Source organism: Dasypus novemcinctus, chromosome 18 (assembly GCF_030445035.2).
Source record: "Dasypus novemcinctus isolate mDasNov1 chromosome 18, mDasNov1.1.hap2, whole genome shotgun sequence".
Classification (NCBI taxonomy): Eukaryota; Metazoa; Chordata; class Mammalia; order Cingulata; family Dasypodidae; genus Dasypus; species Dasypus novemcinctus.
This window is the reverse complement of record NC_080690.1, coordinates 16,071,079-16,096,499: the sequence shown is the minus strand read 5'-3', so window position 1 is coordinate 16,096,499 and position 25,421 is coordinate 16,071,079. Positions and strand designations below refer to the sequence as shown.

The following is a 25,421-nucleotide window of genomic DNA, read 5'->3' as shown; positions in this document are numbered from 1 at the left end:
AGGCCTGGTGAGGATGGTTTGGTGGCACTAGAGAGGTTTCCCCTCCTGTGCAAACCAAGCTAGTGCTGGAAAAAGGAAAGGGGACGCTGGTGGGCGCCCGGCACACTGGCCCTCCTCCTGAGACCGCAGTTCCCAGGGCTCCGGCCAAGCCACATGCCCCAGGCGCCCAGGAAGGGAAAGAGAAGCCAGCCCTCCCGTGAGCCCCCGAGCTTGGCCTTGAGAGATGTGACCACAAGCCACACTCGGGCTTGTCCCATCTGCTCAGGCCGGACCCCCAGGCCACGGGGGTCAGAGGGGGTGGTTTGGCGTGCGGGGCCAGGGTGGCACTCTGGCCAGGCAGGGGGGGACCTGGTGGGCTTTAACTCAGTCCCAACTTCCTGTCTTGCCCCAGCACTGAAAGGACCCCGGTGACTCTGCACCTGGATGGGATCGTGCAGGTGCTGAACTGCCACCTCAGCGACACGGCCATCGGGATGATGACCAGGATCGCCGTTCTCAAGTGGCTCTACCACCTCTACATCAAGACCCCCCGGAAGGTGAGCCGTCAGCCCCCCGCGCCAGGGGATGTCCCCTGCGCCCACCTTGGATTGAGAGGGCCCGCACGGGCTTGGGGAGGGTCCTGGCCACGGCGGGCAGATGTGCCGGGTACTGGGAGGAACGCTCAGTCTTCGGGGGCAGGGAGGTGGGCTTGCAGGCCAGCGGGAGACCATCCATGCTGCATCCAGTCCCAGCGAGGGGGAGCTCAGGGCGCCCCTGCTTTTCTCTCCAGATGTTCCGGCACACAGACAGCCTCTTCCCCATCCTGCTGCAGACGCTTTCCGATGAGTCAGACGAGGTAGGTGCTGGCGTCACCTTCGTTGCGCACGACTGGCTGCCCGCCTCCCTCCTTTTGAGTGACTGATCTTGTAGCTAAGAGGTGCTTGTTTTGTTGTCGTTCTCTTGACTCAGCACCCAAATGATTGCCTATTATTTCCTGCCTGGTAAGGAGCTTCCTTTGTAAAGGCGAAGCTGCGTTTAATATTCTTGTCTTTGGAAATGAGGACTCTTCTGAAAAGCATGCTGGGACAGGGCCTCAGTGAGCAGCAGGTCTGCACAGGGCTTCCCGTGTCCTCACCAGAAGGTGTGAACAGTGGTTGAGAGCTTTGGCTCTGGGGTCAGGATGCCCAAGTCCAAAGTCGGGTTTAGCACCCACCACTTCAGCTTGCACAAGTCTCCTCCCTTCTCTGCGGCTGTTTCCTGATCCATCCAGTGAGAGTGGGGCCAGCACACAGGGTCACGAGAAAGAACCATCCATGTAAAACGCCGAATGCTGTGCCCAGCATATGGGCGCGCCCAGGAAGCCTGGCTGTCTCGCTCACTTGAGCTGGCCTCCATTTTGATCTCTAATTTTAAATTAGACTCTTCAACTTGAGTTTCCTTGGTGGTCATCAAGAGCTGCTTGATCTTGGTGCAAAAAAAGAGAAGCTGGCTCTGACCCCAGACAGCAGGAGCAACCCCCTTGGGAATGGAGAGTCGGCCCAGGGGTGGGAGAAGGGGCCTGGGCGCTGGGTCCTCCTGCCTCCAGAAGAGGGCCGCCTCAGCTGCCCCCTGCCCAAGCCATTCCCACTGCCCTTCCGTTCATTCACACCCCCCCCCCCACCTCCCAACCAGTGGGCAGGGTCTGCAGCTGGGCATTCCCATTTGGGAGGGCAACCTGCCCTCCTCCCACCCGCGCCAGCGCCCCAGGCTGCAGGGCAGGTGCCGGGGGTCTGGGCCTTGGCTAGCCCCCTCCTGGCTCCCTTCTGAGCGCTACGGCTGCTGTGGGCTGTGATCAGAGCTGTGTCCCCACAAGACAGCGGGCATGCGAACCTCCAGACCCGCCCACACTGTCCCAGCAGGAGCGTGCAAGTGGCCGTGGGCCTGGGGGTCAGGGTGTAAAGGAGAGGGACCCTGCTCACGAATCTCTGTGGAGTGAGACATCTCCGTTTTCTCTGGGCTGGCACCAGGCTTGCATGGGGACCCAGGGCAGCTGTCCTGCAGCCTGAATTGCTTTCCTGAACTTGAGTAGAAAAGAGGGAACCCAGAAGCAGATCAGCAGGTGTCGGTTCCTGGAACCTCTAGGGCAGGGCTTCTTAACCTTTTTTGTTCCACGGACCCCTTTGCCAGTCAGGTGAAAACCACAGACCCCTTACTAAGTCCACACTATACTGTGTCTTCTTTATTAACTATATCACACCCACATCAACACATCCCCACAAGAATAATGTCTTTTGTTTGTTGGTTCATTTGTTTTTAAGAATATTGTTTTTTTGAATTTCAATTCAAGCTCACGGACCCTGGTTAAGAACACCTGCTCTAAGGAGAGACTCTGTGTTTCCAAAAAATTCAAAAACCAGTGGTCTGTGAATCTACCCTTTATCCCTCCTGCCTGCCACCCACACACGTGCACGAGCACACTCACACACACACCACTTCCCTCCCGCCTCCCCCACGCAGGCCAGGTGGACTTGGCCGGTTCTGCCTGGGAGTGGGGGTGACTCTGTGCCTAGTCCCTGCCCTCATTTCAATCCAAAAAGGGAGAGGACTTTGCTGATCGTTTCCGTCCCTTGGACTTGACTGGAAGCAGCTGAGTTTTCCGTCCTTGCTTCATCCCGTGCAGCCTTCTGTGCTTGCACTCGGGTTTTGTGTGCGTTTAACGGAGCGGGAGGCGCTGCGGCCCATTCCGCGGCTCTGTTCAGGCTGCAGCTGTGGGAACACGATTTGCTGACGCACCTAATGTTGTCAGGGCTTCAGGGCACATCTCGTGGGCCTCCAGCAGGGAGAGTGGCGATGGTGTTCTTGGGGACAATTGGGACGGGCATGGGGACCTGGCAGGAATGAAGTGTCTTGACCCTCACTTTTCTCCAGGGAAGGAATTTAGGGACCGTGGTGAGCAGGGGTGGGTCCCAATTCGGCCCCATCCTGTTCTTCAGCAGAATCACATTCCTGAAGGTTACCTGCCGGGTCTCTTTAGGGCCTGCGGTGGGGACTCATCCACAAGCGTGACCACTCCTCCTGGAGCTTCCTTTCTAGAACATCTCTTAGGCTCTGCCGCGCCTTTTCCCAGGTTCACAGACACAGCCTTGATCTCAAGTGGGAGCTCCCTGAGGTTCAGGGGCCTGGACTCGGTCTAAAAGGACCACGCCAGATTGGTGGGCAAGAGGCCCCTTCCTGCTCCAAGGCTTCGCAGGCGCCTCCTTCACTTACTAGACTTATTAGTAACACTCACTGCCCGTGCTTAAGCCCAGCACGAGGGCCTCAGGTGAGTCCCGACAGTGGGCTGCTGGTCCGAAGTCCTCCCCGGGCCTGGAACGGTGCTCAGCCCTTCCTGGTCTTCTCTGCAGAGCCCCACCACGGCTCTGGGGGGAGGTACTAGCGTCATTGCCGTTTCATTGTTCCGGAAACGAAGGTCCCAAGAAGTTAAGTTGCTGGCACCCAGCTAGGAAGCACTGGAGCCCAGACTCCAATGCAAATTTGATTGCCCCAGATCCCATCCCTTAATTGCTCAGCCACCGTGCCTGCGATCCACAGAGTGTGGTCCCAGCTATCCATGTCAGAACCAGCTGGGGAGACGGGGAGTTTGTCTTTTGTTATCTCATCACCTGCCCAACCTCAAGATTTCTCCATGAAATGTCCTGGCCTTTTGCTTTTATTCCACAAGTCCTTGACTTGAGAAGGATTCTGAATAAGTGTTAAGAGGTATTTTGAAAAAGCTGCCTCTTTAACCCCCATGCCCTTTGCCCATGTTTGTTATTGACTTGTAGATGTAGAAGTTCTTTATATTTGGGACATTACATTTTGTTGTATGTGCTGCAAACGTTTTTCTCTCCTAGTATGATCATGATAAACCACACAGGAGCAGATGTAACTCGGTGGTTGAGCACCTGCTTCCCACATATGAGGTCCTGGCTTCAATCCCAGTACCACCTAAAACAAACAAAAAAAACACCACATACTGTTCACCACTGCCCTCAGGGGACAGATTGTACCCAGGTGTTAATGATGCAAGAACTAGGCAGGGGGAGGACAGAGCCTCCCAGAGCCAGCTCTTCCTCCGCCACCACTTCAGCAGTCCCACTGGCACGTGGCCTCACCAGGGTGTCTTGGGTGGCAATCTTCCTCACTTTTCCCTGAGTAAGAGCTCAGCAGTCCATGCCCTTCTGGCATTCTCTGTTGTCTGATTCAGGATAAGTGGCTCTTTCCTCAGTGCTGCCTGCAGACTTCATCTGAAAAATCCCTTTTGTCAAAAAAGGAATTTGCAGGTGTCGAATTAATATTCTTGGCACAAGATTTTGAAATCCTCCCATTAGCTAGAGATCTCCTTGTTTGTTTCTAGATGAAAATGTGACCCTGATTTAAATGGCACAGAGCACAGGGCGCATACTCGGAGCTGTCCTGCTAGGCCCAGGTCTGGAAGGCGGGACTGCTCTGTCCATGCCCCAAGAATGCCAGCGGCCGGCTGCCTAAACAAACTTGAGGAGGCCATGCTCCGGCCTTCCTGGCAGGGGAGCTGGCCTGGAAGGGGCCTGGGTGCTCCCCACTCACAACACAACCGCCTCGCAACCTGCCTTCACAATTCTTCAGTAGCACACACTGAACATAAGGAAGAGCACTGCATTACATCTTTGGGTGTGGTTAAAAAGGGAAACTTTAGGCCTTATATATGTTACTAGAATGAAAATTAAATTTGAAAAAACGCATGGAACTGCACTACACCAGCAGTGAGTCCCAAGTTAAGCCATGGGCTGTAGTTACAGCACGGTTATAAAAGTGTGCTTTCATCAGTTAGAATAAAGGTACCACAGTGATGCCAGGTGTTAATAGGTGGAGTATGGGAACCCTGGATTTTAGGCTTGGTGATTCTATAAGCCCCCAACTTCTCTATTAAATTAAATAAATAAAAATAAAATAAAAGCATTCTCCAGGTGGTCTCAGTCTTGGGAGACAGCTGGAAGGACAGCTGTCCCCCTGAGTGAACGTGGGCATCTCGGGGCACTGGCCCTGGCTGCAGGCCCAGGTCGGGCTTCTGGCTCCAGTCCTCCCTAGCCAGGGACCTGGACAAGGCCTCCAACGTCTCTGAACCTGTGACATTAGTGGCATCCGTACCTGCCTCACAGACTGTTGTAAAGAGAAAGCCTAAAGCGCCCCGCACGGATGCCAGCCCATGATGACCGCTGTGAAAGCTGCTGTGTCTCCTCTCACTAGTTAATTCAGGGGGAGGCTGACCTGTTTACTGTGTTGAACTCATCCGGAACCCGGCTTCTCTCCATTTATGTCATCTCCATGTCCCTCGGGCAAGTTTTCAAGTGTTTTTGGGAGGTCTTAGCATTTATGATTGTTTACTTTTCGTATTTTGTACCGTGGGTGTGGTTTTGAATAACGGCCCTCTCGTGATATTTTCTCCCAGGTGACAGTGCCATTTGGGGGTTAAGAACACGTGCTTTGGTGTCAGGCTGTCCAGGGGTCGAGTCTGGCTCTGCCACTTAAGAGTGGATTGACCTTGAGCAGGTGGCCTGGCCTGAGCTTCAGTTTCCTTATCTGTACACGGAGAAGAACGGTGGAGCTAACCACACAGGTTTGATGTACAGTTAAATGAGGACACGAGGTGAGAGGTCAGCCTGGACCCGGCACAGCTTGGACCACTCAGCATTTCCGGAAAAGGGTCTCTCATCAGAGATCCTCGCCGAAATGGGGAAGATGGTCTCCGTGTCTGCTCCAGGCCCTTCCTGCTCCATTTGTGCAGCAGAAGCTGAGGCGGAAGCTGGTCTCCTCCATCCTATTCTCTCTGCCTGTCCTTAGAGGCCTGACGCCCACACGGAAGCCGTGCAGTTGGCCAGGGCGGGCGAGATGCCTGAGGGACTCATGTCCGGTCTCCTGAGCCTTGGAACAACCAAGCAGAGGACAAAGTCGGCAGCAGAACCTGCCCGCTTCTGGACTGTTCTCCCCCTCTCCTCTATGGCCTTCAGCCTCCCCAGCCCCCCGAGTCTGAGCTGCACCTCTGCCGGCCAGGCTGTGGCTACAGCCTTGCTCCTCTGATTCTGGAAGGGTGGAGGGCACCCAGCCAGTGGTCCAGGTCGGGGAAGTAGAACAGGCATCGCGTGCCGCTCGCCGCACCCTCTCACCCGGAAGGAGACCTGTAGGATCTCGTGGAGGTCAGAGGGCACCTCCCGCCGGGCCCCTCATCCATGGAAATTGTTCTCCCTGAGGTGAGGCCAACGGAGGCAGCCTCTGCGGAGTCTTCCCGACACCCAGTGCTGGGGCGTCCCAGACGCCTTAGAGCAGAGCTGCTGGGCACAGGAGGGGCCCCACTTCCCTCCTCCTTTGCCCCCACTTTCAGAGTAACCGTGAAGTGAAGCTGCTGACAGGAGCTTACGGCTGACGTGACTGATGGAGAAACAGGGTGAGAGCGGCCTTTCTGGAGGAACGGAAGGTGGGGTTCCGAGGGCACCGCTCACGGCCTGGCTGCATGTCTTGCCCCGAAGCCCACTAGCCGTGTGGAGAACACGGATCATGGGCTGCGCCACACCCGGGACACGCAGCTGCAATTGAGGAGAAGGGGTGAGGTGGGTGGGCCCGAGGAGCGCTTTAGGCTTCCTTTGAGGTCCTCAGGGTCTGCCGTTGCTGCAATGGTGTCACCAGTCCAAGGTGGCCCCACGCCTCCACTGTCCTCGCTGGTCCAGGGTGCTTCTCTGGGTGGCAGACCCGTGGGCAGGGGCCCAAGGCTGCTGTGGTCTCAGGGATTCTGAGGGAAGAGGAATTGGGTGCCCTCTCCCTCGGGGTGCTGCTCTGTCCAGGCCCGGCCCCTCCCATTGCATGATGGTGTTTGTCCTTGGTGGCCCCGTCTCCCTGAGCAGCAGACTTGGGGCTGCCTCTGGGCCTCTCACTGGCCTGGGGCCCCCAGCCCCCCTCCAGGGCCTCTCCATCTTCCTCCCATCTGGGCCTCGAGGCCAGCCCCGTGACACGGGGTGGCTTGGGACCCGGCTGGGTGAGGGGCAGGAGGGCGCGCGCCTGCGGCGCTCCTCACACCCTCAGGCTGGCGGCACGTCGCCTCCTGACCTTGGTTTTCTCTCGAGTGCCAGGATTGGATGGATGGTCCTCGGTGCCACCAGCTCTGCGTTTGTGTGGTCCCGACACCCCGCCCTCGAATACTAATGCCGCCTGCTCCCAGGCGGACAGTCTTCTCTTAGAAAGGGGCTTGTTTTTCTTCTCCGGCCCTTCGGGTTTCATCTCACTCCAGTTTTCATTCCAGCCACTCTCCAAAACAAATTAAAACAACCACCCACCACCCACCCCCTGCCTCAGTTCTGCAGATTTTTTTATCATCAGATCGAGTGATGAGGTAAAAACCTCAGCCCAGGGAACTGAGGGGCAAGAAGTCCGTGGCTGAGAACTTGATTCCTGTTGCCAGGAGCCACCCCACGGGGAGAGGAGCAGGGCCCAGCGCTGACCCCGAGCGGGGCGTGCGCGGGCCCTTTCCTGCCTCAGCCCCCAGCGCCTTCCTGAGCCCACAGGAGACGCACCCTTCTCACTTCTCCCTACTTCTTCCTCTGGGGGCTTCTGAGAGAAAGGGAGAGGGGTGGGCGGGAGGAGGAGGAAGGAGAGCCGGCAGCCAGCCAGGGGCAGGAGCTGGAGCCAGCCACAGTCCCCCAGCCTGTTTCAGGGGCAGCCGGCCCCCCTGGACCCGACCTCTCCGCCTGCGGCACCCACAGCCAGCATAGCGGCCAGTGGCCAGCACCAGGGCTGGTGGCAGGACCTCGGCCTTCTGCAGTGAGCCCTCAGCCGTGGTATCTTTCCAGGGAAGTGGAGGCCCGGGGCGTGGTGACTGACAGCCCCAGAATTGCGCCTGGGGGGAGGACTCCTGCTGCCCGCGCATTCTGTGTCCCACGGCAGCCCCCCACAAGTGCAGGGTGGGTCCGTGGGAACCACTCGTGGCCTGGTGCTACCCCATCCTGGGGAAGCAGGTTTGTGTGCATAGGCTTTTGGTCTTCACTCCTGCTGGGTGCAGGAGTGCCCTCGCCCTGAGCACTGCAGCTGGCCGTGAATTGGGGGGCACGGGCCCCGCCACCTGGGCTCCCCAGGGACACAGACATTGGCACTGAAAGGGTGGCGGGAAGGGAGACTCGCGTTGCTGGAGCAGGGCCCGCCAGCTGGAGGAACTCCCCCAGGAGAGGCAGTCGCGGGCGTCCTCCCCTGGGCAGAGATGGGGCTTCTTGCCGGTGAGCGCTAAGGCCTGGCGCCCACACGGCAGCATCTGAGGACGAGTCACCTATAGGGACAAGCGTGCTACATGTCCGTGTCTGCTGCCTTCAGCACTCCTGGCTGGCTCATCCCCCACCCCCAGCACCCTGGCTCCCTCGTCCCCCCCACCCCCACCCCTACCATCTCTCCTTCAGCTCAGGGAGTGCTCAAGGTCCCACAACCCTGGCTCAGAAGCCACACAACAGAACTGTCCAAACCAGAGCTGCCTCAGAATTCTCTGGAGCTTTTTTTTTTAACTCTCCCCTTCCCCCTGGGGCAGCCAGGACCCTGGCTCACCCCATTTCCCACCCAAGGCTTGGGGCATCTTCAGAAGTCAGCGTCTCTTCCAAGTTGTGTGTGGGGTTTTCCTCCTTCTCTGGAGGTGACCAAAGCTGAATCGGCTGAATTTCCCTGGCAGCCCCCTGCTGGTCCTTGACAAGACCTATGGAGCAGGCAGGAGCTTTTAGTGAGCCCAGAGGTGCTGAGGACTGGGCCCGCTCCCCGCTGCTAACCGGAAGAGCTACCGTTCGAGGCTCACTTGTTCTGACACACCCTGCACTGGGCATCAGATTTGCATGGTTTTATTTCATCTTCACAGTGACCCCTCGACAGTAGTTTTTTCCCCGTTTGTTTGTTTGTTTGTTTGTTTTTTTCCCCGTTTTACATTAAGAGGAAACTGAGGCGCAGAGGAGACAAGTGATGATGAAGAGCTCTGCCCAGTTGCTCCAGAAGGCCTCATGGGTCATCCCTTCTCCACAGCAGGGCTGGGCCAGGCCGCCAGTGTCTTTAGAGCGCTCTGTGTTCTCAGACCCTTTCATGCCCCTCTCGTGCTCTGATGGCCCCTGACCCATGAGCTCAATGAGGATGGAGTCAGAAAGGGTGTAGGAGAACGTGAACACGGGAGGGTGGGGACGCAATCCCACTCCCGGCCTGCCCCACCTCTCCTGGGCCCTCCCTTCCGGTGGGAAGAGCCTGCATCCTCGGGACCAGGTGCAAGCTGGCAGGGACGCTGGGTGCAGGACGCCCGGTGGGAGACCCGGGAGCCCAGAGGTGCGCCCTGCTGGTTGCCAGGCACCGCGGCCTGGAGATAGCGGGGCCCGAGGGCCCGTGCCTGGTAACGGGGCTGGAGCGCTGTGTGTACACAGCGCTCCCTGCCCGGCTCCCGGGGAGAGCGTATAACCCTGAGGTCCACTCCTGCTCAGCCTGGGTGGTGCAAATGAGGGGGGCTGGAATCAGCAGGAAGGAGACCCCGGGGGAGGAAGGGAGGGAGCCAGGAACGGGTGTCCCAGCCACCTCACCCCAGGCCAGCCTTCGTGTCTCTCTTTCCTGGAGAGGGACAGCCGCGGGGTGTTCTGAGCCGCCAGACCCCGACTGCAGGCTCACTGTTGCTAGTGGAGGTGAGCAGGAAGCACCAGGCGCTGGCCTTTTGCACACATGGCACCATGCTAGGCACTTAGAACAGGATTTCAAAGGCTGCTTTTTGTTTTTTTTTCAAGTGGTGGGGGTTGGCGAGCCTGATCCCTAAAGGCCTGTATTCACAGCAACATGACTAAGCTGTGGTCCTTTTTTATTGTTGTGTTTTTGCTTTACCAAGGCATAAAGGTTTTAATCGGTGTTTTTTTCTCAATGGGAAATAAGGAAACCATCTCTCGCCACCCCCAAGTCTAAAAGTTCTCTTTAGCAGTACTTGCCTTCTGCATTGCAGAAGGCAAGGCTGTGGGGCTGGCACCCCGAGGTAGACCAAGCTCGCCTCAGAGTCCCCCCCTTTCCACACCCACGTTCACTCTGTGTCCAGGACAGAGGCCTCTGGCCCCCCACGCCAGGTGACATGGGCACATCCCTCCATAGCCCTTTGGGGCTGCAGGAGCCACCTGTACAAGGCTGGGCCCTGCAGGGCTGACCTGCTTCTGTGTGGAGAGGACGCACAAGGGCCGAGGCTTCCCTGGAGGCCTGTCCTCCCGCGCCTCTGCGCTTCTCGTCAGCTCCACCCATCATGGAGGAGGCGCCGCCCGACCTGCCTGGACCCTAGCCGAGGCCCCCAGCTCGGTGAGCCGGCTGCTCTGGCAGGGGCCTGCACTGACCAGGCCTCAGCCTCCAGCGCCTCCAGCCTGAGCTCCCCTCGCCTGCTCGCACCAAGTGCATCCCCCAGAAACATTCTCGCGGCCTCCTCCTGGCCGGGCCTGGAGAGGGCCCAGTTTGGGGATGTCTGCCAATTTCCTGTCAGCGTGAGAAGGGCTCCCTCCGCGCGGGGCTGGAAGGCTGAGGCTGCTGACACGTAAGGCCTAATCAGCTGACCGGTGGGTGGCCTGTCAGAACCTTTGACAGAAGTTTGTTAATGGTAAGTGGGTCGTGAAGTGGGAGGCCTCCCCATCCAGTCCCCTTGGCAGAAGCTATTCAGAGCCACCCGTCCGCCATTTCCTGCCTGACCCTTCAACTCAGCGAGTGTTTACTCAGCATCGGCCGAGCACCTCACCCTGTGACTCCTCCGAAGGAGGCGCGCCCAAGCCTCCTGGTCCAGTGACCTGGCGTCGCAAAGCTGATCAGTCTCCAGCCCTTCCCCGAAGGTGAGGGAGCAGCCAGCGGCCCGGCGGGGAGTGGGAGAGGCGGCCTCAGGTCCCAGGGCGACGGCCAGCGACCCCGAGACCGCCCCTGGACTTCTGGAGTACAGTGGGGCCGACAGGCCGTGGGGCCCCATCCTCGCACTGGCGCCCTCCCCAACGGAGGCACCCCCTCTGCCGGTGGAAAGCCCTCCGGGTAAGGTCACCTCCAGAGAGAGGCTTCCGCAGGCATCCGCTGATGGCACGTCAGGGAGGACCAGAGGTGCTCCCTCAGCCCGTGGCCTCTCCCCGGAGTTGCTTTGTCAGGTGTTTTCCACACCCGGTTGCCCCCGGCCCCTTCGCTCCACCCGTGGCCACAGAGGAAGGGGGGACCAGCAGAGGAGCCTTCCCCACCCCCACCCCGCCTGTTGCCATGGTAACGGCAGGCCCTCCTGCTCCTGCAGAATATTGCTTTCTTGTAACCTTCCTCCCTCCCTCCTCTTTCCCCGCTTCTTTCTCTCACACAAAAAGAAAGCACAAGTGTTTTATATTCGTTTTGCAAAAAGCTGTGTAGCGCATACTAATCGGGGAGGCGTATTCCCGCTTTCTGTGAGCCTTTCCACATCCTCAGAGCCAGGACCAGCCGGGCTGCTCGCCACAGGGGCCCGGGTCGGGGCGCGAGATCCCCACGCGGGAGTGGGGAGCATGGCGACCTTTCCTCCAGGCCTCGAGGGGGGAGCTGTCAGTGCGGGCCCGTCCCTCGTTGTGGAGGCTCCTGCCCAAGGGCCGAGGGCTCTCCAGGTGGCCTGGCCGCTCTGTCCCAGCCTGCTGTTGGCGGCCCTCACCCCCAGGCCCCAGGGCCTCTTCTCCCTCCCCAGGCAGGGGCAGAGCACGGGCCGAGGTCCACGGCAGGCCTGGAGCTGTGAAGCCAGGTCTGTGGGTCAGCTGGGTCACTGGGAGCAGTGGCCGGGGTGTTGCAGGGCCTCCTCGTAGCCCCGGAGCGGCTTCCCACTCTCCACCCATGTCTTGTCCTCCGGTTTGGCAGCCCCTTCCCCTAAGGAGGCCAGTGGCCGAGGGAGCTGGAGAAGCTGCTCCGACTTTTAAGGAAGAGGCACATGGGGTTGTCCAGGCACGGCAACAGCCTCCTGCAGGCCACCAGGCCACCGGGGACGGAGGCCAATCTTGGGCTGTGCAAGCCCAGGAGGAGTGGCTGACATTACTGAAGGAACCTGCAGCCCACATTTCCGGCCTTAATTGTGCAATTGAAGTGTAATTTGCATTCATTTGCCATTTGGTGTTAAACTCTCTAAAATAAGAGAATTCAGTATGTAAAACGTGTAGCTTTTTTGGTCATACATTCCAGAGGAGCAGGAGGAGGTGGTGCAGAGACAGGGTGATGGCAGATTATGTTTGGTGGCCTGAGGTCTGCGGCCCCAGCAGCCCACAGGGCAGGCCTGCCCCGCCCCTGCGGGACCAGCGGTCTCCTAACCCCCGCGGCCCCGCAGCCTTTGTCGTGGGCCTGCTTTCTTGCCTTGCACATAAAGTGTCCCGATGGTCTTCACCACAGCCTGGCAAGGTTAAGGCCCCGTCGCCTGCAGAACAGGGTCAGGCTTCCTTGCGTGGGCCATGAGCTCTTGGTGGCCAGCCTGCCATTCAGCTAGTCTTGGAACCGTCCACCCGCCCTGCTCGAGCTGCACCAAGAGCTTGGCTTCCTGCAATGCACCGCATCGTTCCCGGGCCACAACGGGCTTATGCTCATGAAAAGAGTGCCTGCCTTTCTCCACCCCCATTCCCTTGGCACACTCAGGCCCTGGTACTTCCCAGGAAGCCTCCCAGCTCCCCTTGAGCTGTTTGAATTTGTTACCTGCCTGTGCCCCCACCCCAGGAGTCGAGACCTCGTCACAGGCAGAGGCTGGCCCGGCAGCCTTGCACCTGCTACAACTCACACAGTCCTGGCCCACACACCCGAGGGATCAGTGGAGGGTGGTGGCAGGAGGGGAAGGGGGCAGGGTGGCCAGGGTGAGGGACAGGGGACGTGGATGAAGTTAGCCGCTCCAGATCAGACAGGTGAATGTCAGGGTTTGAATTTGGAGTTGGACCCTGTGACCTCACAGCCCTGTGTCCAGCCCGGAGGGTCAGCGCTGGCTTTGACATGCGCAGGTTGGCTCCCTCAGAGTCCTCGTGTACAGGGTGAGCCTGGTGAGGGAGGGCACTGCCTTGGGCTGGGAGAGAGGGTGGCCTCCTCCCCTGGCAGCTGGGCTCTGACGGGGCACCCAGTATGGGCCAGCGTGTCCATTACGGTGTTGGGGATGTCGCCAGGTGCCTCATTGGCTCACTTCTTTCATGTGCTGCATTTGGCCTCCAGGGTTCACTGTCTGAAGGGCATGTCCCTCTGTCCCTCTGCACAGACAGACCTCAGGGGAGGAGCCCATGGCTCAGAAGAACAGGCTGTGCAAGGCGTGAAGTAGGGTTTTAATTATATTTGCAAAGTTGTGCAACCATCACCACTACCTGACACTTTCATCACCCCAGAAGAACCCGTAGCAGCCTTCTCATGAGCTGACCTGGGCCATCTTCTCCCCCACTTGCCCCCCGAGAGCCCTGCCTCCTTCCCACCGCTCCAGGTCTGAGGTCGTGGTTATTCTCGACCTGGGCTCCGTCCATGTAGCCCAGGTAGAGGCACAGTCACCCGGTCATTCAGCCGATGTTTGTTAGACATCCCCTTTGTGCCAGGGACATGTAGGGGACAGCTGTGCCTGTTTCCACAGCACAGGTGAGTGGGGGCCAGGCGGCTGTTCACCTGCCACATGGGGTGCTGCGCTGGAGGAGCAGGAAGTGGGTGTGTGAGCCACTGAGTCACACACATGCACCTACCTCCATCCCGTGAGGCCCCCCCATCCCGTGGTCTCCTTCCCTCTGTGTTGCCCTGTGGCCTCCCTCCCTCTGTCATCACAGGGCCTTCTACCCTCCGTCATCACGTGGCCTTCCTTATAAGGATGCTGTATTAATCAGCCAAAGGGGTGTTGATGCAAAGCACCAAAAATCTGTTGGCATTTATAAAGGGTATTTATTTGGGGTAAAATCTTAGTTACAAGGCTCTGAAGAGTCCACTTCAAGGTACTTCCTCACCCACAGTCTTGCCAAATGTTTGCACATTTGGGTTCAGCCCTCCTCTTCCTCTTAAGGCCCCGCCCTATGGTCCCAGCCTCTTCCCATCTCAGCTGTAGGCTGGCATAAAGCTCATCTCTCTCCCTGGGGCTTGTTTCTTTCTGGGCTCAGCTGCTCTGGTCTCTTCACAAGGTCAGCTTTTGACCATCAGGCTCATCTCTCTTCCCAGAGCTGCAGGATCCTCTGTGTCTTTTCTCTGTGTATCTACTTCTATTTCCATCTAAGAGGCTGTTTTATCAGCCAACCAAGGGGACAGGGACTCAACCCTGCACGCCCTAATGATGTGGTTGAATCAAGCCCTAATCATAACACAATTTAATCAAAGACATCTCTGCTGAATCCAATACAATTAAAGGGTATCACACCCAGAGGAACAAATTAGTTTACAAACATAATTTTTTGGAATTCATAAATCTCAAACTGCCATAGTTGCCATTCATTGGAATTAGCATCATCTTAACTAGAATACAAACAGAGAAATAGGCAAATACCGTATTTCAAAAAAAAAGTCATATTTACAGGTAGCAGGGTTTGGGCACAGACCTGCCTTTCTGGGGGACGCTGTCGACCCCCCAGCAGGAGGGCACTGTTGGATCCTGGCACAAGCTGACATTGAGGCATGACCATGGCTGGCTCAGGAGCCCAGAGACGCACCTGCTCAGGGCACACACTGAGCCAAGTCCACATCTCCCACTTTTTCATGTTCGCCACAGCTCTCGGTAAGGGGCTTTATCCCTTATTCTCTGCTTCTCTACCCCCAGGTTATCCTAAAGGATCTGGAGGTGTTGGCAGAAATTGCTTCCTCCCCTGCAGGCCAGACGGATGACCCTGGCCCACCCAATGGCCCCGACCTGCGGGCCAGCCACTCAGAGCTTCAGGTGCCTGTCCTAAGCGGAGCCGGCCTGCTGAGCACTTCCGGTAAGCTCTCCCCCGAGGGCGGCAGCCCCAGACGCCCTCCTCGTGCTGGTGCTGGTTCTCATCCGGGACCGGGGTGGTCCTTGGGGCCGACATTCTCGCGCCCTGGTGCTCTACCAAGATGTAAGAGGTCAAGGCATTTCCTGCTAGTGCTCTGCAGGCTCAGGAGACCTCGCCCCCCTCTTCCTCCTCCTCGGCCCATGCTCAGCAGCCCCCATCCCCCATAGGAGACCCTCACTGCCCTTCTCCCATCTTCCTGCACATCTGGACAAAACGAACTTTGTAACTGCTGAGCTTTGGCTAAATGGAAAACCGTCTGGCGCAGCCCATTATCTCTTTACCTGGAACCTTGTCTCCCCAGTCTGGAATCAGGCTTTAGAGCCCTGGATCTCATAGGTGGAAGAAGGCTAGGCAGCTGTTTCCTTCCTCACCGAGAAGCTAAAAATAGCTCACAACGTGGCAGGCAGCCCAGGTGAGAGGCGGGATAATTCAGCCATGGCGTTCAGGACATCCCAGAAGCCATGGCATCCCTGGCGGTCCTGTCTTTCCGGATGGCAGGCAACCCCACGCGACTCTCCTCCGCCAGGCACACGCCCAAACCCTCCAGCAGAGCAAGACTGGAAAATGCCCAGGGACACAAGTTGGGAGGGAAGTGCCTGGGCAGCTTGGGTGTCTCCTGGGTGTGTTTCTGTCTGTTGAGTGGCACTTGACCTCCAGACCCAAGGTCCCCAGAACCTTTGAAGAAGAAGCCAGGGCTCAGACTTGGAGCCTTTGGGCAGCAGCTCCCCTCCCTCGGCCCCACCTTGCAGACCCCTGAGGGCCTCACTTTCTGCAGCAGGGCCCAGGCCAGTGCCTGAGAAGTGCCGGGAGTTCCTTAGCGCTGCCGGCCTGACCGCGCCAGGGGCTGCCGGCCACGGCAGAGGCCCACGCAGTGAAGACGTCTCACTGGTGACATAGACGAGGGCCTGTTCTCCCAGGCTCCCTGACCCTCCACTGTGTGTGCTTTGCCTGCCGCGGGTCCCACGCTTCCAGCTGTTTGTGGCCAAAGCTGGCAAGGGAGTGAGGGGCTCTAGCAACCCTCTGCTTCCTCTTTTTCTCCTTTTCCCAGGATGCCCTCAATTCCTTGCCAGTGAGCACAGTCTCTATAGGCAGTCGGGGGCGATGGGCGGGGAGGTGGGTCCCTCATCCTGACCCCTGTTGGGGGTGGCACCCGCTGCCCCTCAGCCACAAGTCTGTCCTCCATCCTGGGTCCCCAAGTCTGATGCAGAGGGTCAGCCTGAAGTCCCCGGGGTGGATGGCAGGAATGCCAGAGGTGGAGTGAGGGGCCACAGGAGGGGGTCGGGGGCCTCAGTGGGAGAGGGGCTGATTGGAAGGGGCAGTGGCCGAGCAAAGGCCCCAGCACGGAAGAGCCAAGGAGGAGGAACCCCAGAGCTCCCACCCTCAGCTCTCCACCCCAGGAGGCAGTGGTCACGGTGCATTCTCAGGGGGCTCCCAGCAGCCTTGGGGCAGTGAAGGGCTCCTTGAGTCCCCTAGGACGCTTTGCTGTCCTTTCATCCCTCCTCTTGCATACAGGGTAGTTGGTAAATGTGACCAGGGAGCCACTGGTAGAGGGATGGGCCAGGAAGGCTGCCATGGGCCCACTGAGACCCCGTGCCCAGGAACAGGGGCTCAGGGAACTTGTATGGCAGAGAGCTCTGAACCCAGCTCCCGGCTCCACCACAGTGGGTGGGCCACTACAAGGGCGAGGCAGGAGAGCCTTCCCCGGCTCACCAGGGCTGTCGGAGCAGCAGACGTCAGCCAGGCACTTGCCCTGAGGTCATGGCAAGCAACAGCATGTGCCAGACGGGAAGAAATTCCATCCTGGAGAGAGCACCCGGGAGGAGCCTGTAGCCAGTACCATCTTTTACTTCGAGGTTACACAATACTGGAGCCCACAAGTTATTTTCCTAAGACGTGTGTGAATGGCAGGGGATGTAGGGCCTGCAGGTAGATGCACACATGCACATGTGCATGTCCACAGCTCTCGTTGGATTTTTCCGAGGAGGCCATGATTTTTAAAGGTCTGACAATCCTTCTGGGCTCAGTGTTGAAACCCTGAATACTCCCACATCTCCTAAATTGGATGTACGGTGTCCCCGCTCCATCGCTGAGCAGGTGAAACCAGCAAGCACAGAGCGTGGGAGCCAGAGGGGCACTGTGCCCCTCCGCCCCAGCCACCATGCCCCCCACCGAGGTCACTCATTCCTCTGCTCGCTGCTCCTCCCGTTGCCACAAGGGTGGGCAGGGGGTCGCTGTGTCTGTTTCTAGCAGGCTGTGCACATCAACGGGCTGCAAGGCCAGACCATCTTCCTGTTTAGATACTGCTTTCCTCTCGCTCTCCAGGACACAGCTTTGAGGACTTGCAGCCTGCTGTGCTGTTTCCCACTGTAGACACACACACACACACACACTCCTGAAAAGTAACTTTCTGGACAGCCAAGGAATCAGGGAGCCGAGCAGAGATGAAAGCAGTGACATCTGTAGGGAACCAAGCGGCCCTGCCTGTGCGTCGCGTCTGCAAACTCAGCAGTGCAGACGGGGCAGCAGTACAGGAGTGCCTAAATGCGCCTGTGCGGTGGTCCCGGGGGCCCAGGAGGCAAAGTGGCCCACCTGGGATTCTCCTCCCACCTAGTGCAGCGTCAGCATCTCCCTCCCCATGGCCACCTGATGCCTGTCCCCCTCCTTGCGCCAGGAGAGGTGGCTGAGCAGAGTCCAGCCTGCTTCACAAGCAGCCTTCGGGGCAGTCAGGCAGGGGCGAGCCGCCTCGCTGGGCAGCTCCAAGAGAGGCCGGGGAGGGACAGTTTCCTTCTCCCGTGGACTTCCCTAGCTTGCCTCACACCTCCCTGCACCTCGGCTCCTTTTGTTCTTTCTCTCCCCCATTGCCACTAGGGGAGGAGTCTGGGGAGGCCCTGCCAGCTCCGGGGAAGCAGCAGTCACGCAGCCCCCCTCAAGCAGGCCCGTGGGCCCGCCCTGCCCCTGAGCCTGCTGAGGAGGCCTCTGGGATCAGCCCGTTGTTCAGAGCAGGCCCGGCCTCCGGGGCCTGGACTTGGCTGCTGCAGGAGCAGCCGCCCTGCCCTGGCTTCAGAGCCCTTGCCCAGCACAGAACCAGAGGTCGCCCCAGGCTGAGGCTTGCCCCTGAAACCCAGTCTTCTATGACAAGGCCCATTCTTGGTGGGAGAAAAACCGCTTATGTCCATGTACCATGCAGGTCTTCTCCGGCCCAAAGATGGGTTTGTTTTACCCCTTGCTTTAAAAACACGGGTCAAAATGAAATGTTCCAATTCTGCTCCATTCCTTTATAGCCCCGGCCAGTGTGGCCACCTGTCGGAGCATCTTCGTGCCACCTGACCAAAACCAGTTCTAGACGAAATCCAGAAAACCATCTCTGGGCTCCCTGCCCAATAGTGTTGTTGACAGTAATGATCACGTCTGCCTGCAGTAATGCGCTCCTGTTAGCTGCAGGCACGGCTCTAAGCTCTTTACATAGTAGCTCCTCGACGTCTGAGGGAAACTCGGAGGGGCAAATACAGTTGTTACCTTCCCACCTTGGCTGGGCCATTGGACAGAGGTCGGCGGTGACCAGAAGGCTGCTTGACCTCCACACACAGCACGTAGAGCGCACATGAACCCCCCTTGCACAGCCCTGGCAGCTTCCGCTGCCTGCAGGCAGGAGCCGTGGTGGCTGGCCCGGTGGTCCCGCGCCCAGCCTGTCCATTCTAGAACAGTCCTCCCTCTTCTTCCCGTCCACCTCCTCCAGCCACACAAAACCGTTTCCCAGCCCCTAAAAAGCCTCACCTATTGGTCTTTGCGCTTTGAAGGCCCTTCCTCCCCCCCGCTTCGCAGCCCTTGGAGGCAGCATGGAGAGCACAGGAGCTGGGGTCTGCTGCCCGGCTCTGCCCCCGACCCTCCCTGCGGCCTCTCCACGCCACCCCCTTCACCCCCACAAATCAGCTGACAGGTGGTGGTGGGGACCCTGCGAGCTCCTGCGTGCCCAGGACGGGTGAGGTGCTGCCTTACTTCCGTTCTCTTTATTTTAAGGCACCCCAAGGGCCCCCCCAGAGGCTTCGCCTGTCCCTGTCTGTGGGAGGTGTTGGGCTCATCCTCTCCCCTGCTGGCCATGACCTCGGGGACCCTCATTACTCCTGGTGCAGGTTGGGGCAGCTCTTCCTGGGCGCTCCTGAGAAACCAGTCCCGCCCTGTCCCTGGTGCGATCGTGCCGGGTGGCTTGCGTGCTCGGTGCAGTTTGGGAAGCCCCGTCCCAGGCCGGGCTCTGCCAGCGCTGAATCCCCAGCACTGGTCCTCGGGGTTCATTAAAACAACAGGCACCAGGGAGTCAGGGTGAGCCCCCCTGCCCAGGAAGGCGTTCCCTGCTCATGTTCCCCCAGGCCTCTTCCTGGTCGCCTGCTCCCTTCCCTGCCCCCCAGGGTTCCCTGGGCCCCCAGCCCTGCTCCCTGCAGCAGCCGCTCTTCTCTGAGGCAGGCAGCCCTGCGGCCCCTCTGCTCCGCCATGTCAGCTGGAAATCCCTCCGCAGCCCATTGGCTTATCTCTGCACAGATGGAAAGCCTGCCGGATGTGGCGCTCGCCCGGGCAGGCGGAGGGCTCTGTCCTCTCTGACCTCGGCTGGGCTGGCCTACAGATAGCAAGTGACTGCCCCTGAGATGGGGTCCCAGGAGTGCCATTGCTGCAGCACTTAACCATCTTGTCCCCACCCTGTGGGGTCTGTGGCCGCTCCAGTTCACCTGGCCGCCCACCCCTGGGATCCGTTCCTCCTGGCCAGTGGGCTCCATGGGGTAGCTGCCCTTCCCAGCCCTGTCCCCTTGCTTCCCACCAGCCTCCCAATCCGGCAGCCCCTTCCATGGAGAGGCTGTCACTGATGGGAACCGCCCTGCTGTCCGCAGCAGGACCTGGCTCAGGCCCCGGGGCTCTGGGCCTCCCGTCCGTGCTCTCAGCTGGGCCAGCCAAGGCTGCTGCTCCCTGCATCAGGGCCGTCCCAGCCCCCAGCAGGGAGGTTGGCGGGAGGGCAGGGTGGAGCAGGGGCCTCATGGGCCTGAGCTGGGCTGCCGATGTTTTCACATCTGGTTTTGTTGAACTGTTAACTCGCCTTGTGTGTGGAGACCAGAGCTATTTTTATCCTGACATGTGAGGTTCCTTCACGTCACAGCCACAAAGCACAATCCAAAACATCCCAGGAAAGGTTGTTTGTGAGACGTTCTGCAGCTTCTCATGTCACCACATCAGGTTCCACTTAGTAACATCTGCGGGGCCAGCTCCCTGGCTGCCACCGCAGCCGCCAGGCCTTGGGTACAGAGCGCTCCCAACGGCATCTGTCTGCCCTTCGGCCAGCCGCAGGTCACGTGAACTTCCTGCCGGAGCCCAGCCCAGGCTCCTTGCTCGCCCGAACCATGAGGGCGAGGTACAGCGGCGTCCGGCCTTCTCCAGAGCTGCTGGCCGAGGACCTCCACTCCCGCCCTGCACCTCTCGGGAGTGGGGATCCCGTGGAGGGAACCCCTTCCCCGCCCCTGCCAAGGCACCATGGCCAGGTGCCGCCTCCCCTCCCTGGCTCCTTGTCCTGAGCCAGGACAGACAGCTCGCCACCTCCTCGATGGGCCTGACAAGCGCCTCCGCGCCCCAGCACCCCCGCAGAGCACAGTGTTAGAGGTTGTGCCCTGTACTCAGGGCCCCCAAGCCCCTAGCCCCGCCCCGCCTGCCTGGCCCGCTGTCCCAGAGCAGGTCACTCCGCCTGCTTGGATCTCCCAGACGTGGAAGGGGCCGTGTCCTTGGAGGAGACCAGGGCCTCCACGTCAGGGGAGCTTTTGTCAGCTGCTGAGAAAGGGAGGCCAGCTTCCAAGCCGTGCTCATCAAGCGTGTGGATGAGAAGGTGCGGGCGCCATCGCTGGGTGTAGGCGGAAGTGGCCACTGGAGGCGCTTTGAGCTCTCCCTCAGGACGGAGACAAGCTGCAGTGAGGCAGACATTAGTTCACTTGAAGAGTCCCACGATTCCTGCAGTAGCACCCCACCGAGGGTTTGCTTTCTCTCCCCCACCCTATCTCCTGGGCCTGCAGCCCTGCCTGAGAACATCTCGCAGGTTCCATCTCAAACCCACTAGTCCTGAAGGACTGTATAGGTCAGCAGAGTGGCAGGTGGACTGGGGGAACAAAGGCTGGGAGAGGAGAGGCCCTGCCCTGTCTATCCCCATCTGTCCCTGAGACCCCAACCCTCCCTGACCAGGATGCAAACTCACGGAGTCCTTAGCCAACCCACCTGGAGGCATTGCCCTCGCCTCGGTGAAAGGGGGGCCCCAGCCAAGCCATCCAGGGCTTTCAGACCTGTCCTGGGGAGGCTCCCCTCGGAGGGCAGTGGGAACCCAGGGTCCCCCCTGCCTGGGAGGGCAAAAGGCTCAGGCCCCAAGAACTGTAGGCCAAGCAGTCCAGGCCCAAGCAGCTCCCGAGTTCCAGCACATTCTGGCCTCCTGTGAGCTGAGGCTCAGGGAGGGTCCCCGACCTTCCATCACGGAGCTCCCAGGCTCCTGCCCTTTGTAGTCTTTAAATTCTGGGAGCATTGGGAGGGGCCGAGCTACAACTGCTCCCCAACAGCCACTGCACCATGACGGGGGGTTAACTTGATGTGGCCTCTCACACATGTGACTCTGCCCAGCTCCTCCCTTCTGCCCTCCCCCATGGTGTCACCACGTGGTCCTGGACACGGAGAGGTGATGGTGTGGCAGGAGTGGGCAGCATGGCCCTCAGGAGAGGCCGCAGCTCAGGAGCCTGGAGTCTTGTCATCTGTCAGCCTGGGGTGGGGGTCTCCAATGGACAGGCCACAGGTGACCACTCCTGCTGCTGCAGCCTCCCTGCCCCTTGCCATTCACCATGCCCGCTGCTTCCTGCCGCCTCAAGAAGGCTGGAGCTGCCAGCAGCCCTCTGTGGAGCCCGCCAGAGGCACCCAGCCCCTGGGAACAGGGACTGTGGCCGCAGAAGGCCCCAGCTGGGGAGGAGTCCTTTGTGGCCACTTCCTGTGTGGGTCCTTTGTACTTTGGAACACTTTGCAGCCAAAGTGGCCCTGGGTCTGGCCGTGGGGCAAATAGGGTTGCACGTGGAGAAGAGGGACAGGGCCAGGGACACGAGCACAGCCTGTTCCTCTAGCCAGGTCGCCCCCAGAGTGCCAATCCATTCCAGGGGGTGGGGGCGGTGAGGAGGGGCCACCTCTTAGAGATCAGCCCCCGCTGGCCCAGGGTAACGTGGTCTGTGAGAAGGTGACCCTCGAGTCTGCGAGCAGTCCCTCCAGGAAGTGGGCAGGGTGGCTCGGGACCCCCAGGCCAGTGCACCCCAACAAAAAGTTACACGAGGCAGGAAGGCGCTCCCTTTGCAGGGTGCCTCCTGGTGAGGAATCCACATCAAGGAATTCACCCTTTTTCTAGCTTCTAATCACCTCCCCGTGGAGATCAGGAGAGGACGCAAGGGAAATCTGAGTTCAAAATGAAAGGGAGAACTTTGTACTGCTGCCTTCTCACCGCTGGTGTACATCGAAATTGTCTGTGACTGCTCCACTCTGACACTCTCTTATGATGCTGAGTGGCTCAGCACAGTGTTCTGTGCTTTGTTTTTCTGGGAGCTGATGTCCCCTCCCCACAGCCAAGCTTGACTCCCAGAGACACCATACCCCACCTATCTTGTGCTGGTTGGTGCCTGGTCATCCCTCCCACAAACCCGCCTTCCTGGTCTAGGAGAAAGGTCATGGCTCCCATGGAGCTCCCGGACCAGAGAGGGGGCAGCCCTGGAAAGTGACATTCTCCAGCTGCCTCTGCCAGCCACTTTGCTTCTCCCGGGGTCCATCCCGCATTTCCCGAGAGCAGGGGCCAGGTACTTCCTCTACAGTTTCTGACAGTGCTGTTTCCTGTGTGTTCTCAATCTTGGCAGGACCTTGGCTCCCGCCTTTATGCCATCTTCTACTCCCCTGCCCTGGCACCACTTCCTTACCTGCTCTCACACACCTGCCCAGGCACCAGTGCCAGGTAGATGGGCAGCTGGGCAGAGGTGCTGAGAGCATGGGCTCTGGGGTCAGTCCACTGCGCACCAGCTCTGTTACTTCGGAATCCTTAGCTTAGGTATTCCCTGTGTCTTTCGCAGAGATGCAGTAAAATGGTAATAAAGCACATATCATCACAGCTATCTTGAGGATTAAATTAGATGCGATGTGTGAAGGGTTTAGATGGTCATGGTACATAGAAAGGGCTCAATAAATAGTGGCTGTTGAGATTCCGCTTTAAGCTGGGCAACAGGGTGTCCACATACGAAGAGTGAGGTGAGGCCCCCTTCCTCATGCTATATGCAGAAATTGATTCAAAGTGGAGGGACAGAGACCTAAATGTAAGCGCTAAAATTATAAAACTCTTAGAAGAAAACATGAGTAAATCTGTTACCTTGGGTTAAACGGTAGAACCTTATCTAAGACACCAAAAGCACAAGCAAGTAAAGAAAAAATAGACTTTATCAAAATTAAAAGTTTTGTGCTTCAAAGGATGCCATCAAGAAAGTGAAGAGGGGAAACGGACTTTGGCCCAGTGGTTAGGGCGTCCGTCAACCACATGGGAGGTCCGTGGTTCAAGCCCCGGGCCTCCTTGACCCATATGGAGCTGGCCCATGTGCAGTGCTGATGTGCGCAAGGAGTGCCCTGCCACGCAGGGGTGTCCCCCGCGTAGGGGAGCCCCACGCACAAAGAGTGCACCCGTAAGGAGAGCCGCCCAGCGCGAAGGAGGGAGCAGCCTGCTGAGGAATGGCGCCGTCCACACTTCCCGTGCCGCTGACGACAACAGAAGCGGACAAAGAAACAAGACGCAGCAAAAAGACACAGAAAACAGACAACCGGGGGAGGGAAGGGGAATTAAATAAATAAAAATAAAAAGAAAGTGAAGAGACAACCTACAGAAAGGGAGAAAATATTTACAAATCAATTATCTGATGAGAGACTTGGACCCAGAATATATGAAGAACCCTTACAACTCAACAATAAAGACAACCCAATTTAAAAATGGGCAAAGGATTTGAATAGACATCTCTCCAAAGAAGTGTACAGATGGCCAATAAGTACATGAAAAGATGTTCACCATCGTTAGCCATCAGGGAAACGCAAATCAAAGCAACAATCAGATAATACTTCACACCCCCAAGGATGGCTGTAATCAGAAGAAATGGATAATAAGTGTTAGAGGATGTAGAGAAATTGGAAGCCTTGTACACTGCTGGTGGGAATGTAAGATGGTGCAGCCTCTTCAAAAACAGTCTGGCAGTTCCTCAAAAGGTTAAACATAGAGTTGCCATATGACCCAGCAATTCTATTCCTAGGTATACCCAAGAGAAATGAAAACATATCCACGCAAATACTTGTACACCAATGTTCATAACAGCATTGAGTAGCCGAAAGGTGGAAACATCTCCAGTGTCCATCAACTGATGAATGGAAAAGCAAAATGTGGTGTATCTATACAATGGAAAATGTTCAGCCGTAAAAGTGAAGTACTGATACATGTTACAGCATGGATGAACCCTGAAAACCTGCTAAGTGAAAGAAGCGAGTCACAAAAGGCTACATGCTGGATGATTCCATTTGTATGAGACATCCAGAAGAGGCAGATCACATCCATAGAGACAAAAAGTAAATTAGTGGTTGCCAAGAGATGGGGAATGGAAGAATAGAGAGTGACTGCCAGTGGGGATGAGGTTTCTTTTGGGAGTGATGAAAACATTCTGGAATTAGTGATGATCATTGCACAGCTCTGTGAATATACTAAAAAACCACTGAATCGTTCACTGTAAAAGGGTGAACTCTATGGTATATGAATTATATCTCAATAAAACTGGTATTTTAAAAAATGGAAACATCGCCGTATTAAAGCCTCAAGTGCATTGAGTGGGGAGTCCCGCCATCCCCAGCACTTTTTCCAGCAGTGCAGTTGCAGTTCGCGTATGTCAGGAAGGATGGAGAATTGAAATACACTCCAGCAGGATCGTCCACACTTCTCTAGCCCCTCTCTCTCCCCTCAGTGCTGGGCGCTTTGTAGCAAGGAGCACATGTTGGGGCCATGGTATCTGGCCCTGAGCTGGGCTTACGTACGAGAGGGAGACCTTGTTTGTGCTTCGGGTTATAAGACCAACTCTGGGTGTTGAAAGCTTTCAGATACTGCTCTGAAAGATCATCTTGGACTGAAAATGAAGACTAAAGAATGTTTGATTTCAAAGCATTGAAGATTAAAATGCTTCCTATCATTGAGTCAATGTTTGCGGTATCTAATCTCATGGGGGTGTACTGGTATCTCTGGGAAAGGAGATAGGCTTTGGCCTCCCCTGGGTTTGAAGGTTTAGTTGACCATGGAAGCTGTGTGCTTGTCTTAGTTCTTGCTTTCTCTTTGGTTCTTAACTGGCCAGAGAAAAGCTTAAGTGTGTTCTTTCTTTAGTGAGATAACGAGTAGAAGTTTGGTTTTAAGAAAATAATTCATAGCACCTAGCAGAG

At 57.9% G+C, this 25,421-nt stretch overlaps 1 protein-coding gene across 2 annotated transcripts in view; it reads left to right on the top strand.

The window, feature by feature from the left end:
• Positions 1 to 25,421, top strand: part of VAC14 (VAC14 component of PIKFYVE complex) — a 114,544-nt gene that overhangs the window by 50,044 nt on the left and 39,079 nt on the right. For both annotated transcript variants that reach the window (XR_009181519.2, XM_058279748.2), the window contains exons 11-13: positions 392 to 536; positions 770 to 835; positions 14,723 to 14,879. Coding sequence is in view for 1 of the 2 variants with exons in the window: in XM_058279748.2 (XP_058135731.1) it covers positions 392 to 536; positions 770 to 835; positions 14,723 to 14,879 (368 nt within the window). In the remaining variant the exon portion in view is untranslated. The remainder of the gene's footprint in view (positions 1 to 391; positions 537 to 769; positions 836 to 14,722; positions 14,880 to 25,421) is intronic.